The 15,692-nt window shown below is 50.3% G+C and overlaps 2 protein-coding genes and 2 non-coding genes across 4 annotated transcripts; 3 read left to right on the top strand and 1 right to left on the bottom strand.

The window, feature by feature from the left end:
• Positions 1-192: 192 nt before the first annotated feature.
• On the top strand, positions 193-14,776 carry LOC135894944 (histone H3-like). The gene is made up of 2 exons (XM_065422997.1): positions 193-521; positions 14,319-14,776. The coding sequence occupies exons 1-2, from the start codon at positions 193-195 to the stop codon at positions 14,644-14,646; spliced, it is 657 nt and encodes a 218-aa protein (XP_065279069.1). The 3' UTR covers positions 14,647-14,776.
• On the top strand, positions 1,871-1,942 carry TRNAE-CUC (transfer RNA glutamic acid (anticodon CUC)). The gene has a single exon. It is a non-coding gene; the product is annotated as a tRNA-Glu (tRNA).
• Positions 2,316-2,389, bottom strand: TRNAT-AGU (transfer RNA threonine (anticodon AGU)). Its single transcript has one exon. It is a non-coding gene; the product is annotated as a tRNA-Thr (tRNA).
• LOC135894950 (histone H4) lies at positions 13,030-13,855 on the top strand. The gene has a single exon (XM_065423003.1). It carries the CDS (start codon positions 13,056-13,058, stop codon positions 13,365-13,367), a length of 312 nt encoding a protein of 103 aa, XP_065279075.1. The 5' UTR covers positions 13,030-13,055; the 3' UTR covers positions 13,368-13,855.
• Positions 14,777-15,692: the final 916 nt, after the last annotated feature.

Genomic DNA, 15,692 nt, shown 5'->3' with positions numbered 1-15,692 from the left:
GGAAACACAGGGGTTTGGTCACCTCTCCCCAATCCCTGCCCAGCCCGGGAAATTTAAACCCCTCAACGGTCTCATGGCTGCTTCTAGCCAATCAGGAGACAGGGTTCGGCTATAAATTGCGCCCAGCAGCGGTGAAGCGCTTATTGCTCTGTGGCTGCACTGGAGAGAGGTTGCTAACGGGCTGCAGCGAGGATGGCCCGTACCAAGCAGACGGCTCGTAAGTCCACCGGCGGCAAAGCGCCCCGCAAGCAGCTCGCTACTAAGGCTGCCCGGAAAAGCGCCCCCGCCACGGGCGGGGTGAAGAAGCCCCATCGCTACCGCCCCGGCACCGTGGCCCTGCGGGAAATCCGCCGCTACCAGAAATCTACCGAGCTGCTGATCCGCAAGCTGCCTTTCCAGCGTCTGGTGCGGGAGATCGCCCAGGACTTCAAGACGGATCTGCGCTTTCAGAGCTCGGCCGTCATGGCCCTGCAGGAGGCGAGCGAGGCCTATCTGGTGGGGCTCTTCGAGGACACCAACCTGTGCGCCATCCACGCCAAGAGAGTCACCATCATGCCCAAGGACATCCAGCTGGCGCGCCGCATCCGCGGGGAGAGAGCCTAGAGCCACCTCCCTCGGAGCCCGCCGGCTCCCGACAACCACCCAAAAGGCTCTTCTAAGAGCCACCACGTGCCCACGGAAAGAGTTGAAACTCCTCCTGATCTGCTTTATTAATCCGGGTTAAATTCCCAAGTGGCTTGTCTAAACATGGAATCCGTTTAGTGCAAAACTTGTGATACTCTGCTTTCTATAATGTCGCAATTAAGTATTCCGCAACTGCGAGTAATGTTTACCACAAATTATACGGGAAACGTTTGAGGTTTAGCCTCTGACTGGCCATACAAGGCAGTACCCGCAGTCCTTAAACCTCTTCCCTGTAGCGGAGAGAGTTCAGGACAAACATGACCATTTTCATTTTAAAACGCCCTAGTTCAAAAACGTGGCTTCTCCAATGCTCAACCCAGCATGTCCAGACCATGGTATTCAGGGAACAAGAAAACAGATAAAGGCGAATAATTGGCCGATACAGTAATAACTGAGGGGTTGGAGCAAGGAAGTTTCTCTAGGGGGAGGAAATGACTCATTCAAATATTTTATCACCATCTTGTTTCTGGCTTGTTTTCAAACCTCTTTCGAAACCGGGCCTGCGAGAACTGAAGATTCAGAGTCGGTTTGAGCACAAGGTTCTGGCTCCGGATTTGCAGCTTGTCTTTTGTTTGGAGGAAAGGTGTTTTGTTTTGAATAAAAGTAGCCATTTTATTCAACGCCGCCTCCTTCACGAGAGGGTGGGTTGATATGCAAGTGACTAGGGAGGAGTGAGCTAATTGCAGAAGCTCATTAATTAAGCCCCTCTCCGGTCCGCTGCCCGCCACGGGTACCCCCAAGTTCAATCAACCCCCCTGAGAAGTTGGTGTAGACTCCAGGCTTCTAAACAAAGTCAGTCCCCAACCTCCCAACAAACAGCCTGAAACACGGCACCTCCTTCCCTTCTGCCAGCATCCCTCTCTAATCCGGTTCCAGCCCCCGAGGGGAATGGGGAAAAGGAAAGGAGTGACCGTGTCTCTCTGCGGAGTGTTCTTTTCCTCCCTGAACTCAACCCCAGCAGCAGAGAAGTGCTCTCTCTGCTGTCAGGGTCTATCCTTGCATTTATTATGACTTGATCCGGGCATTTACTCTATTCCCTCGGTGGCGAAGTGCTAAAGCCCGACTGGGTCTGAATTCGTCTTAGCTGAGCGGAGGGAAGCGGTTTGTGCTGCGTGTGTTCACACGGAACAGGGAATGCCGGCTCCTTGCGTTGTACACCGTGTTGTAGAGACCAATCATCATCTCCTCCCTGGTGGTCTAGTGGTTAGGATTCGGCGCTCTCACCGCCGCGGCCCGGGTTCGATTCCCGGTCAGGGAAGGATTATTTTTTTTTAAACTATTACCCTGTGGCATATTGTCTATAGGATCATCGCATCAAGCCCCCACCCTCCCAAATCTCCTTACAGGGGCAGCCACACGCTTCTCCATCCACGCGCATGTCCTGGGTTGCAGCCCCGCAAGACAGGCAGGTAAAACTGGAGCTGGGTTTGTTTGCTGGCCACAGAGGCTGAAAGTTTTGGCCGGGGGCGCGCGAAGGAGGCCAGTGTTTCAAAGCAGAAAAAGCCGGGGTCCCGGGCTGGCTTCTCTCTCAATAAACGTGCGCCGGTGACCGGCTGGTTTGCAAAGCGCCGGGCCCCATAAAAGTGGAAGGGACCCGGAAGCGGGGACCACACAAGGTTTGTCTAATGAAAAGGCACCGCTGGGATTCGAACCCAGGATCTCCTGTTTACTAGACAGGCGCTTTAACCAACTAAGCCACGGCGCCGGCTTGCGAAAGTGGCTGCAATTTCCCCTTTAATGCCAAGCAGCTTCATTTCCGCGTTTGGCTCATTTGTGCAAATAAGGGGGGTGAGCTGCAAGGAGAGAATCCGCAGGGTGCCCGAGATCTCAGCCCCTTCTCTCCGTTATAAACACTTGTAAACCCTCCCCTCGTGACTATGGGAATAAAATCCCTTCTAGATGTTTAACTGGTCGGGGAAGAATCCAACTGGCAGAGTTTCTGGGACACAAGGACTGACCTGTTCAGTTTTAATAACTTTATTCCGTGTTGAAATATTGCTGTGGCACCTTTTAAATCCCTCAGTAACTCGTATCTGAGCCCGTGCTAATAACACAGCTCTGATTCTGCCTCCTTCCCTTGCCAAAGAAAGGCCTTTTGATAGGTGAGGGCCCATCCCTTTTGATGACACCTGGCTAGAGGGGTCAATTTTCCCTTTGTTTAAGGCCTGCTTGAGCAGATCTGCCTAATCCAGGCCAGGTAGGTTTGCACCCGTTTTCAAATGACACCTCGCAAGGCATAGTTGGTACAAAGATTAGTACAATCCTGCGTAGGGTGCAGAGGTGCTGAAGCTAGGAGGGCTGCCACACCCCCTGGCTCGAAGTGGTTTCCAGCACATACAGGGTTTCCACTTTGGTTCAATGGCTCTCAGCACCCCGACTATACAAATTGTCCCAGTAACCCTGGAGCCAAGGGTCAGAGCCAGCGTCAGGAATTCAAGTGCCAGCCAGTGCATCATTGGCAGGAGAAGCCATCTTGTCGCATTCCTGGTCTTAAATAGAGAGCTTGGACCAACCAAGGGCCAGAACAGAAGTTGTCAGTCTGGCCTTCCAGCAGTATGTCTTGTGGTATTTACCTTCACAGGATCTGTGCAGACTAATGTGATCAGACAGCAAGTGTGAAAAATCGGGACAGGAGGTGGGGGGGTAATAGGGCCCTATATAAGAAAAAGACCCAAAAATCGGGACAGTCCCTATAAAATCAGGACATCTGGTCACCCTAGTGCAGTCATATGGGTAACCCCCACCATGGCGGCTAGGTAGTGCTACAGAGGTATTACTCATCCCCCAGCCCTGCCTTTTAGCTCCCATTCTCCCGTCTTCTCCACCACACACTGTTAGTACCTGTTGGTAAATATGAATCCTTTCTGTTCTTTCTTGCTGCATATTTCATCCACGTATATAGTAACTATTCCTTAGAATCTGTGTCTTCAACAAAGAGTATGTGTGAACTTGAAGGCTCAGAACACTGGTCCTTGACCAACAAGTATTCAGGAGTTTTATCTATGAGACTGTATCTGAAACAATCTTGGGCACCTTCGTGTCTATACAACTCCAGCTATTCTTGGAAACCATCTTCTTAACACGCGTGTGCGTTCATAAGAACATAAGAACGGCCAGACTGGGTCAGACCAAAAGTCCATCTAGCCCAGTATCCTGTCTGCCGACAGTGGCCAATGCCAGGTGCCCCAGAGGGAGTGAACCTAACAGGCAATGATCAAGTGATCTCTCTCCTGCCGTCCATCTCCACCCTCTGACAGACAGAGGCTAGGGACATCATTCCTTACCCGTCCTGGCTAATAGCCATTAATGGACTTAACCTCCATGAATTTATCCAGTTCTCTTTTAAACCCTGTTATAGTCCAGCTTTCACAACCTCCTCAGGCAAGGAGTTCCACAGGTTGACTGTGCACTGTGTGAAGAACTTCCTTTTATTTGTTTTAAACCTGCTGCCTATTCATTTCATTTGGTGACCCCTAGTTCTTGTATTATGGGAATAAGTAAATAACTTTTCCTTATCTATTTTCTCCACATCACTTATAATTTTATGTACCTCTATCACACACACACACACACACACACACACACACACACACACACACACACACACAGCTGATATATGCATATATAGATTTGGGAAACTAATATGGGATGATTGTTACAGCCAGTGTTTTCCGATGTGGAATCAACAGGGAAGAAAGATTGAAAAAAATGGGGTTTAGTCTGGAGAAGAGAAGACCGAGCAGGGACATGATAACAGTTTTCAAGTACATTAAAGGTTGTTACAACTGGAGGAGGGAGAAAAATTGTTCTTTTTAACCGCTGAGGATAGGACAAAAAGCAATGGGTTTAAATTGCAGCAAGGGAGGTTCAGGTTGGACATTGGGAAAAAACGTCCTGACTGTCAGGGTGGTTAAGCACTGGAATAAATCGCCCAGGGAGGTGGTGAAATCTCCATCATTAGGGATTTTTAAGAGCAGGTTGGACAAACACCTTTCAGGGACGGTCTAGACAATACTTAGTCACGCCATGAGTGCAGGGGACTGGATTAGGCGACCTCTCGAGGTCCCTTCCAGTCCTAGGATTCTATGATTGTGGGGTAAGAAGGATTATCTTGCAGAATTGTTAGTCCTCCAAGCTTCACACAGGCCTTCACACACGACTCAGGCAAACTAAGAATGCACAGATAGGACATATGTTTCTGGGAGAATATTCTTGGCAATGAGATTTCCTTTGTCTGAAACCCTATAATGACACTGATATGGGAATTTAGCAAATACTCACCAGCAACCACACATCACTGAACAAAAACACTGACCCAGGAACCTATCTTTGTAACAAAGCCCGATGCCAACTCTGTCCACATATCTATTCAAGTGACATCATCACAGGGCCTAATCACATCAGCCATACCATCAGGGGCTCGTTCACCTGCACATCTACCAATGTGATATATGCCATCATGTGCCAGCAATGCCCCTCTGCCATGTACATTGACAGTCTCTACGCAAAAGAATTAATGGACACAAATCTGACATCAGGAATCATAATACTCAAAAACCAGTGGGAGAACACTTTAACCTGTCTGGCCATTCAATGACAGACCTGCGGGTGGCTATCTTACAACAGAAAAACTTCAAAAACAGACTCCAACGAGAGACTGCTGAGCTGGAATTGGTATGCAAACTAGATACGATCAACTCAGGATTGAATAAGAACTGGGAATGGCTGAGCCATTACAAACATTGAATCTATCTCCCCTTGTAAGTATTCTCACACTTCTTATCAAACTGTCTGTACTGGGCTATCTTGATTATCACTTCAAAAGTTTTTTTCTCTTACTTAATTGGCCTCTCAGAGTTGGTAAGACAACTCCCACCTGTTCATGCTCTCTGTATGTGTGTATATATATCTCCTCAATGTATGTTTCACTCTATATGCATCCGAAGAAGTGGGCTGTAGCCCACGAAAGCTTATGCTCTAATAAATTTGTTAGTCTCTAAGGTGCCATAAGTACTCCTGTTCTTTTTTTGGGAATTTAGTGGGGGGGGGGGGGGAGGAGGAAGTAGAGTGCCCGTCGCTTCCAGACGCAGGCAAGACACAGATCCAGCTCTTAGTCTGACAACAAACGGTGGTAAATTATCTATTTCTTTCTGTAATCTGGGTAGGGCTGTACTACTCTCTGACTGATTATTTTAGATTAAATATTTCTGATTGAGCCTGTTATTTTGCCAATCCTGAGTCATGAACTCAGAGAAGCAACAACCCCTTCATCCCCTCTGCCCCTCCACCTTTTCTTGTTTTCTTGAATGCTGCTCTGTCTCAAAGAAGTTCAGAGCCATCTATGACCCCTTCATCTCCTCCTCCTTCCAGCTCCTCTCACAGAGCTCTGGGTCCCTCTGGCTCACATGGCATCTGCAGCCATCCTCCTCTTCCTTCAACCCACCCAGCTCCTCCGTGGCCACGGGCCAGCTGACCGACTCTTTCACCCATCAACATGGCCATTCCCTTGACCTTTCTCATCTTCATCCGTCGCAGATCGTCGCCTGGTCTTTCAGCACCATCTACGAGCTCTCTCCCTCTCCTGTGCCAGCCTGCCCGTTTGTGACATTCAGCCCACCTGTGCTGAGCGATTTTGCTTCTGCCAATGCCCTGCTTTCTCTTCTGCTGCTGTTGGTGATTCTCTCCATTCTGTGTCCTTCTCCGCTCTTGGCTCTATGTCCCTCTGTCTTGCGGCAAGCTCCATGCGGCCAACTCCCAGCCCTGGCTTACCCCCCAACCCCCCATGACGAAGTGGGCATTTTCCCTTATGTTGTATGTGAGTCTTAGGGTATGTCTACACTACGGGATTAATCCGAATTTATATAATTCGAATTTGGAAAACAGATTGTATAAAGTCGAATGTATGCAACCACACTAAGCACATTAATTTGGCGGTGTGCGTCCATGTACCGGGGCTAGCGTCGATTTCTGGAGCGTTGCACTGTGGGTAGCTATCACATAGTTCCCGCAGTCTCCTCCGCCCATTGGAATTCTGGGTTGAGATCCCAATGCCTGATGGGGCCAAAAACATTGTCGCGGGTGGTTCTGGGTATATCCTCCCCCCTCTCCAGGAAGCAACGGCAGACAACCGTTTCGCGCCTTTTTCCTGGGTGAACAGTGCAGATGCCATACCACGGCAAGCATGGAGCCCGCTCAGCTGAAGACAGCAGTCATGAACATTGTAAATACCTCGCGCCTTATCGTGCAGTTTATGCTGAACAAGAACCTGCAAAACCAGGCGGCGAGGAGCAGGCTACGGCAGCGCGGCGGCGAGAGTGATGAGGATATGGACATGGAATTCTATCGAACCGCGGGACCCGGTGCTTTGGAGATCATGCTGTTAATGGGGCAGGTTATAGCCATGGAACGCCGATTCTGGGCCCGGGAAACAAGCACAAACTGGTGGGACCGCATAGTGTTGCAGGTGTGGGACGATTCCCAGTGGCTGCGAAACTTTCGCATGCGTAAGGGCACTTTCATGGAACTTTGTGACTTGCTTTCCCCTGCCCTGAAGTGCCAGAATACCAGGATGAGAGCAGCCCTCATAGTTGAGAAGCGAGTGGCGATAGCCCTGTGGAAGCTTGCAACGCCAGACAGCTACCGGTCAGTCGGGAATCAATTTGGAGTGGGCAAATCTACTGTGGGGGCTGCTGTGATGCAAGTAGCCAAAGCAATCGCTGAGCTGCTGCTACCAAAGGTAGTGACTCTGGGAAACGTGCAGGTCATAGTGGATGGCTTTGCTGCAATGGGATTCCCTAACTGTGGTGGAGCGATAGATGGAACCCATATCCCTATCTTGGCACCGGAGCACCAGGGTACCCAGTACATAAACCGCAAGGGGTACTTTTCAATGGTGCTGCAAGCACTTGTGGATCACAAGGGACGTTTCACCAACATCAACGTGGGCTGGCCGGGAAGGGTTCATGATGCTCGCGTCTTCAGGAACACTACTCTGTTTAAAGGGCTGCAGCAAGGGACTTACTTCCCGGACCAGAAAATAACCGTTAGGGATGTTGAAATGCCAATAGTTATTCTTGGGGACCCAGCCTACCCCTTAATGCCATGGCTCATGAAGCCATACACAGGCAGCCTGGACAGGAATCAGGAGCTGTTTAACTACAGGCTGAGGAAGTGCAGAATGGTGGTAGAATGTGCATTTGGCCATTTAAAAGGTCGCTGGCGATCGCTACTGACTCGCTCTGACCTCAGCCAAAGAAATCTCCCCACTGTTATTTCTGCTTGCTGTGTGCTCCACAATCTCTGGGAGAGTAAGGGGGAGACCTTTATGGCAGGGTGGGAGGCTGAGGCAAATCGCCTGGCTGCTGATTACGCGCAGCCAGACACCAGGGTGATTAGAAGAGCACTGTGCATCAGAGAAGCTTTGAAAACCAGTTTCATGACAGGCCAGGCTACAGTGTGAAATTTCTGTTTGTTTCTCCCTTCATGCAAACCCGCCCCCTTTATTGACTCATTCTCTGTAAGGAACCCACCCTCCCCCTTCCCCCAGCTTTCTTTCAAAGGAAATAAAGTCACTATAGTTTAAAAATCATGTATTCTTTATTAAGTGATTATAAACATAGGGAGAGAACCGACAAGGTAATCTGGGTGAGGTTTGGGAGGAGGATAGGAGGGAAGTAAAAGGCCACTGAACAAATTCAATATAATGACAGCCTTTTGGTTGGGCTGTCCACTGGGGTGGAGTGAGAGGGTGCACGGAGCCTCCCCCCGCGTTCTTACACGTCTGGGTGAGGAGGCTATGGAACATGGTGAGGGGGGAGGGAGGTTATACAGCGGCTGCAGCGGCAGTCTGTTATCCTGCTGCCGTTCCTGAAGCTCCACCAGACGCCGGAGCATGTCCGTTTGATCACGCAGCAGCCCCAGCGTTGCAGCCTGCCACCTCTCATCTCAAGCGTCCCTCATGACCTCACGTTCACTGGCAGCTTTCCTGAATTTAGATACAGTGTCCTTCCACTCATTCAAATGAGCTCTTTCACTGCGGGTGCATTCCATTATTTCCGTGAACATGTCGTCTCGCGTCCTCTTTCTCCGCCGCCTTATCTGAGAGAGCCTTCGGGACGGAGGAGGGAGGCTTGAAAAATTTGCAGCTGCTGGAGGGAGGGTTGAAAAAAAGGAGAGAAGTTTTAAAAATGATACATTTTACAGAACAATGCTTATACTCTTTCATGGTGAAAAACACTATTCACATTACATAGCACATGTGATTTCAGTACAAGGTCGCATTTTCCATCTGAATATTGAGTGCCTGTGGCTTTGGTGTTAGAGATCACAGACGCAGGTCCAGGCAACAGAATTCAGCTTGCAGGCAGCCATGGTAAGCCATTGTCTTTCGGCTTCTGCGCCCTCCTTTCCCACATACCAAACAAAGCCCGTTGACTGCTGTGGTTTTCCTGTTAACCTTCAGCAGCAGAAAACAAACTAAACCCCCCCCCCCCATCCAATTCTCTGGGATGATCGCTTTATCCCTCCCCCCACCGCGTGGCAGGTATCAGGGAAGATCCCTGCAGAAACCAAACTAACCCCCCCGCACCCCCTCCCGCCATGAATTCTCTGGGATGATCGCTGTACCCCTCCCCCCACCGCATGGCTGGTAACAGGGAAGATCCCTGCTAGCCAAACGCAAAAAGCTCAGGGCCAATCCCCCCCCTGCGCTTGGCTAACTGCAGGGAAGGATTTCTTTTCAGCCACAGGCAAACAGCCCAGTAGGAACGGCCACCTCTGTCCCCTTAATTAAGTTCCCGTATTTCAACCAGGTTACCATGAGCGATATCACTCTCCTGAGGATTACACAGCAAGATAAAGAACGGATGTTGCTTGAATGCCAGCAAACACCGGGACCATACGCTGCCAGGCTTTGTCAGGCAATGATACCAGATTACTTGCTACTAGCATGGCGTGGTCAAGTGTCCTACCATGGAGGACGGAATAAGGCTGCACTGTCCAGAAACCTTGTGGCAAGGCTTTTGGAGTACCTCCAGGAGAGCTTCATGGAGATGTCCCTGGAGGATTTCCGCTCCATCCCCAGACACGTTAACAGACATTTCCAGTAGCTGTACTGGCCGCGAATGCATCCCAAGTCCTCAGGGCAAAGTAATCATTAAAAAACGCTTGCTTTTAAAACAAGTTTTATATTTTAAAAGGTAAACTCACCTGAGGTCCCTTCCATGGGGTCGTGGTCTTGGCTACTGGCTTGGGAGGGTTGGGAGGGTACTTCAGTCAGGCTGAGAAAAAGATCCTGGCTGTTGGGGAGAACGGAGTGCTGGGTGCTCTCTGCAAGCTCGTCCTCCTCCTCCTCCTCCTCCTCTTCCCCGTCCGCAGAATCCTCAGGTGTAGCTGATGAGATTACCCCCGCCTCGGAATCCACGGTCAGAGGTGGGGTAGTGGTGGCGGCCCCCCCTAGAATTGCATGCAGCTCGGCGTAGAAGCGGCATGTCCGCGGCTCTGACCCGGAGCGACCGTTTGCCTCCTTTGTTTTTTGATAGGCTTGTCTGAGCTCCTTGACTTTCACGCGGCACTGATCTGAGTCCCTATTGTGGCCTCTCTCCATCATGCCCTTGGAGATTTTTTCAAAAGTTTTGGCATTTAGTCTTTTCGAACGAAGTTCTGCTAGCACTGAATCCTCTCCCCATATAGCGATCAGATCCAGTACCTCCCGTGCGGTCCATGCTGGTGCTCTTTTTCGATTATCAGCCTGCATGGTTACCTGTGCTGATGAGCTATCTGTGGTCACCTGTGCTCTCCACGCTGGGCAAACAGGAAATGAAATTCAAATTTTCCTGGGGCTTTTCCTGTCTACCTGGCCAGTGCATGCGAGTTCAGATTGCTTTCCAGAGCGGTCACAATGGTGCACTCTGGGACAGCTCCCGGAGGCCAATACCATCGAATTGCGGCCACACTAACCCTAATTCGAAATGACAAAATCGATTTTGGCGCTACTCCGCTCATCGGGGTGGAGTACAGAAATCGATTTTAAGAGCCCTTTATTTCGAAATAAATGGCTCCGTTGTGTGGACGGGTGCAGGGTTAATTCGATTTAACGCTGCTAAATCCGAATTAAAGTCATAGTGTAGACCAGGCCTTACTGTTGAGCCTACGTGAGTTTTACTGTTTTGCATGAATACTGTGTGTTCCTCAGTTGCCCTGGGTGCTGCACCAATACCTCGGTGGTGGGAATAAGGGCGTGTGCCTTTGGCTGAGACCTCTGGGGCAGGTGAGGCTGCCATAGCTGCCTGTATGTAGGTGCCCTTCGTAACCTGAGACCCAGGAGGGGGATGCAAGCAGGTGACTCTGGCAAAGACAAGGAGGAGCAACGGGGGTGTCTGAGGTGGGGAAGCTGACAGTCTGCTTGGGGGGACTGGAAGATGGGGAGTCCAGGGCGTCTGGCCCAGGACTCCCCAAGATAGACTTTGCTGAAAGTCACTGATTTCTGTTATAACAAGTTCTGGTCTATGCTGTTTTCCTGTCGACGAATAAACCTTCTGTTTTACCGGCTGGCTGAGAGTCACGTCTGACTGAAGAGTCAGGGTGCAGGGCCGTGTGGCTTCCCCAGGAGCCCTGTCCAGGCGGGCTTGCTGCGGGAAGCGCACGGGGTGGACGGGGATGCTGAATGCTCTGAGGTCAGACCCAGGAAGGTCGAAGCTGTGTAAGCTTCTTGCCCTGACGACAGTCTGCTCAGAGAGAAGAGGCTCCCCCAGAGTCTTGCCTGGCTTCATATGGATCAGTTCCAGAGCATCGCCGGGGGACTCCGTGACACCCCCCAACATCCATTCCCTTGATTCCCACCAAGCATCTGTGGAAAGACTTCTCTGATCATGCCGACTTCTGCCACTACCAATTAATTCTCTTCTTCCGGTCGGCCATTTTCCTAGCCAAGACAATTCTTCTCCTCCACCCTGACCAAGTCCCATTCCCATATTTTCAGCCACCTTTTCACGGAGCCCCAGCACCTCTAGGCTTGGCAGTTCCTAGCCCTGGCACATCTGGGCTTGCTGCATCAGTTATGAATGGTCAAAAAAAATTGCTTGAATCCCACTGCCTCATTGCTTGAGCCCTGTCACTGCTTTCATTACAAATTAAGCACTGCCTTTCACGCCCCTCAGATCCTGCCCCGTTCACTGTACTTCCCCTTCCCTCTCTGCACACAATCTCCCTGACGATTTGGAAGAGAAATACAAACCAAAATCCAGCGTGACCTCGCTCTCCCCCTTTTCAGGGATGGCGAGTTTTTTTGGAGGCGTCGTCGCATCAGAGGAAAAGCTGAAGGAGGGATTTCCAGGAGGAAAAGGAGGTAGCTGGCCAGATGTTTAGGGAGCATTCCTCTAGGACATCGGTTCTCAAACATCATTGCACCGTGACCCCCTTCTGACAACAAAAATTACCACATGACCCCAGGAGGGGGGGACCGAAGCCTGAACTGCCCCAGGCAGAGGGGCTAAAGCCCAAGGGCTTCTTCAGCCCCGTGCCTGTAACCTGAGCCCTGCCACTCAGGGCTGAAGCCCTTGGACTTTGGCTTCAGCTCCAGGCCCCAGCAAGTCTAATGCCAGCCTGGTGACCCCATTGAAATGGGGGTCGCGACTCACTTTTTGAGAACCGCTGCTCTAAAGCATGATTGGCAGAATGGGAGCAAGCAGGAAAGGGCTGCTATCAAAATGTAACAAGTGTTGCATCTTATGTTGTAAGGTCCTTGTGGCAGGGGCTGTCTCTATGTTTGTACAATGCCTAGCACAATGGGGGGCCTGTGCTGTGACTTGGGCCCCCACATGAGTGCAGGGGACTGGACTAGATGACCTCTCGAGGGGGGTCGCGAGCTGTCACCTCCACCCCAAACCCTGCTTTGCCTCCAGCATTGATAATTGATAAAGTGTTTTTAATTTATTAGGGGGGTCGCACTCAGCGGCTTGCTATGTGAAAGGGGTCACCAGTACAAACATTTGAGAACTACGGTCCTACAGGGATCTGGGTCAGTGAGAAAGATATTCTCCCTCCTGCTTTTCCCCGCCCCCATCCCAACGTGGAGCATTGTTTGTATAGCAACTCTCTGATCATTGTGTGGGTGAAGGTGTAGAGAGCCGAGGCAGCGCCAAAGCGGTACTTGAAGTTAACTGCTGACTAATGATTGGTCAGGGAGTGATGCTAAGTGTCTCATTGGTGAGCGAGAGAGCCAACGTCACCTGGGGCGGGGCGAGCGAGCGGAGAGGTGTCCCGCCTTTTTGCCTGTCGGTTCTCACTCCGGTCGGACTCTAGCCTATATAAATCCTTGTCATAGCTGTAGAAAAACTATTTTCTCTTGGTCGTTTGGTGTTGCTTGTGTAGCTATGTCAGGTCGTGGAAAGGGCGGTAAAGGGCTGGGGAAAGGCGGTGCTAAGAGGCATCGTAAGGTGCTGCGGGATAACATCCAGGGCATTACCAAGCCTGCCATCCGCCGCTTGGCTCGCCGCGGCGGGGTGAAGCGTATCTCGGGGCTGATCTACGAAGAGACCCGCGGGGTGCTGAAGGTTTTCCTGGAGAACGTGATCCGCGATGCGGTGACCTACACCGAGCACGCTAAGCGCAAGACGGTGACCGCCATGGATGTGGTGTATGCCCTGAAACGCCAGGGGCGCACCCTGTACGGCTTCGGAGGCTGATTCGGTTCTTTAAAGCGTGAAACGTTTGTTATTCAATCCAAAGGCTCTTTTAAGGGCCACCCACTCTTCCACGGAAAGAGCGTGTTGCACTGCTGTGTTCAGTTAGAAGTGAAGTGGTCTATAGGGGTGTAGTAATGGGCTCATTTACTCGCAATGAGGGAACTCACAAACTTATCGGGGGGAGGATAAAAACGGCTTTCTACCCCGGTCCTGCAACGATTATGTAAACCTTAAGGATGTAACTAGTTCTGCGAACAGGGTTTTTTTTTTTCCCCGGAAGAATTTCGATTTACTCAAAACTCGCTGAACCCATCGTGTTGGGACTAGAGAGAATTCGGAACTCTCGGCGTTTACACGCAGAAGAAAAGAGCGCAAAATCCTCGAGTGCACGCAGAAGAAAGGGGACGTGCAGTCCCGGCCTTGCGCGCAATACAGTGACAGAAGCGATTTTGGGGAGAGGGACGGACATTAAAACTTCTAGCACGATTCCACATTCCCTCAGTGTCTCTGGTTTAGAGTTTCGCCCTCCCTGTTGAGGTAATATTCCAACACCGGATTGCCACGGAGCGGGGCGCAGCATCTTCCCCGCTACATACTGCACCGGGGGTGGGGGATCCTGGGTCCTACAAGCCCAGGGGCCGAAAAATCTCTTCCCGCATCCGGCGTGTTCAGACGGAGGCGGGTGTTTATTTCCACGCGTTTTGCGGCTCCTTTCTGCGCATACTCAGGAATAAGTCCAGGCTCCAAATTTAAAGTTAACGGCTGGCTATTAATTGGCTGGGGTGCGGTACTCGGTGTCTGATTGGTGGGTGTCAGGTCGCGTCACCAGGTAGGGTTGGGAAAGAGACGGGAGAGACAGTTGCCGCCCGCTTCCCTCACAGTTCTCCCTCTGGTCCGATCACAGGCTAGTTAAGCCGTGATAGCAGCCGTGAGAAGAATTATAGTGTTTAGTTCTGTTAGTGTTAACATGTCTGGACGCGGGAAAGGTGGAAAGGGCCTAGGAAAAGGGGGTGCTAAAAGGCACCGAAAGGTCCTGCGGGATAACATCCAGGGCATTACGAAGCCTGCGATCCGTCGTCTGGCTCGTCGCGGCGGTGTGAAGCGTATCTCGGGGCTGATATATGAAGAGACCCGCGGGGTGCTGAAGGTTTTCCTGGAGAATGTGATCCGCGATGCGGTGACCTACACCGAGCACGCCAAGCGGAAAACCGTGACAGCCATGGATGTGGTCTATGCCCTAAAACGCCAAGGCCGCACCCTGTACGGCTTTGGGGGCTGATTTCCCCCTGGGACCGAACGGGAAAAAAATATTCAACCCAAAGGCCCTTTTAAGGGCCACTCACTCCTGCATAGAAAGAGTTGGTCTTGTGTATCGTGACAGGGATATATTAACATTGTGCTTAAATCTGGTATAGATATTAACAGTTACATGCTTTTTTCAACTAAGCTACTACAATGTTAGACTGTTAGTGATACTGTTGCAATAATGATACAGCTCTAGGGTATAAACTAGCAATAATTCTTATCTTAACAGAGCTACACGGGTTTCTTTTTTAAAGAAACTACATTGTTCTAGAAGAAAAAACGAGGAGTCCTTGTGCTACCTTAGAGGAAACCCATTTATTTGGGCATAAGCTTTTGTGGGCTAAAACCCACTTCATCAGATGCATGGAGTGGAAAATACAGTAAACCTATTCTAGCAGAGGATTCTCAAATGGTTTTGTGAGGTTATTACATGGGGGTTGCAAGCTGTCAGCATCCATCCCAAGCCCCACTTTGCCTCCAGCATTTGTAATGGTGTTAAATATATTTTAAAGTGTTTTTAATTTATAAAGGGGGGGTTGCATTCAGAGGCTTGCTATGTGAAAGGGGTCACCAGTACAAAAGTTTGAGAACCACTGTTCTAGCACATGAAAAGATGGGAGTTACCTTACCAAGGGGGTCAGTGCTAATGAGGCCAGTTCAATTAAGGTGGAAGTGGCCTATTCTCAACAAGAGATGAATATCAAGCGAGGGGAAATTACTTTTGTAGTGTTAAGGATGGCAATGCAATCAACGTGGACATCGGCCATTCCCAACAGTTGACAAGAAGGTGTGAGTATCAGCAGAGGTCCAATTATTTTGTAGTGACCCAGCCACTCCCAGTCTTTATTCAGGCCTAATTTGATGGTGTCAAATTTGCAAATTAATTCTAGTTCAGCAGTTTCTCATTGAAGTCTGGTTTTGAAGTTTTTTTTTTTTAATTGAAGAATGGCCACTTAAGTCTGTTGTTGAGTGTCCAGGGAGTGGTCAAGAAGGTAAGGAAAATTTAGGATGATTTCTCTT

This window comes from Emys orbicularis, assembly GCF_028017835.1.
Source record: "Emys orbicularis isolate rEmyOrb1 chromosome 21 unlocalized genomic scaffold, rEmyOrb1.hap1 SUPER_21_unloc_1, whole genome shotgun sequence".
Lineage (NCBI taxonomy): Eukaryota > Metazoa > Chordata > Testudines > Emydidae > Emys > Emys orbicularis.
The sequence above is the reverse complement of the archived record's forward strand: the minus strand, read 5'-3'. Positions and strand labels throughout refer to the sequence as shown.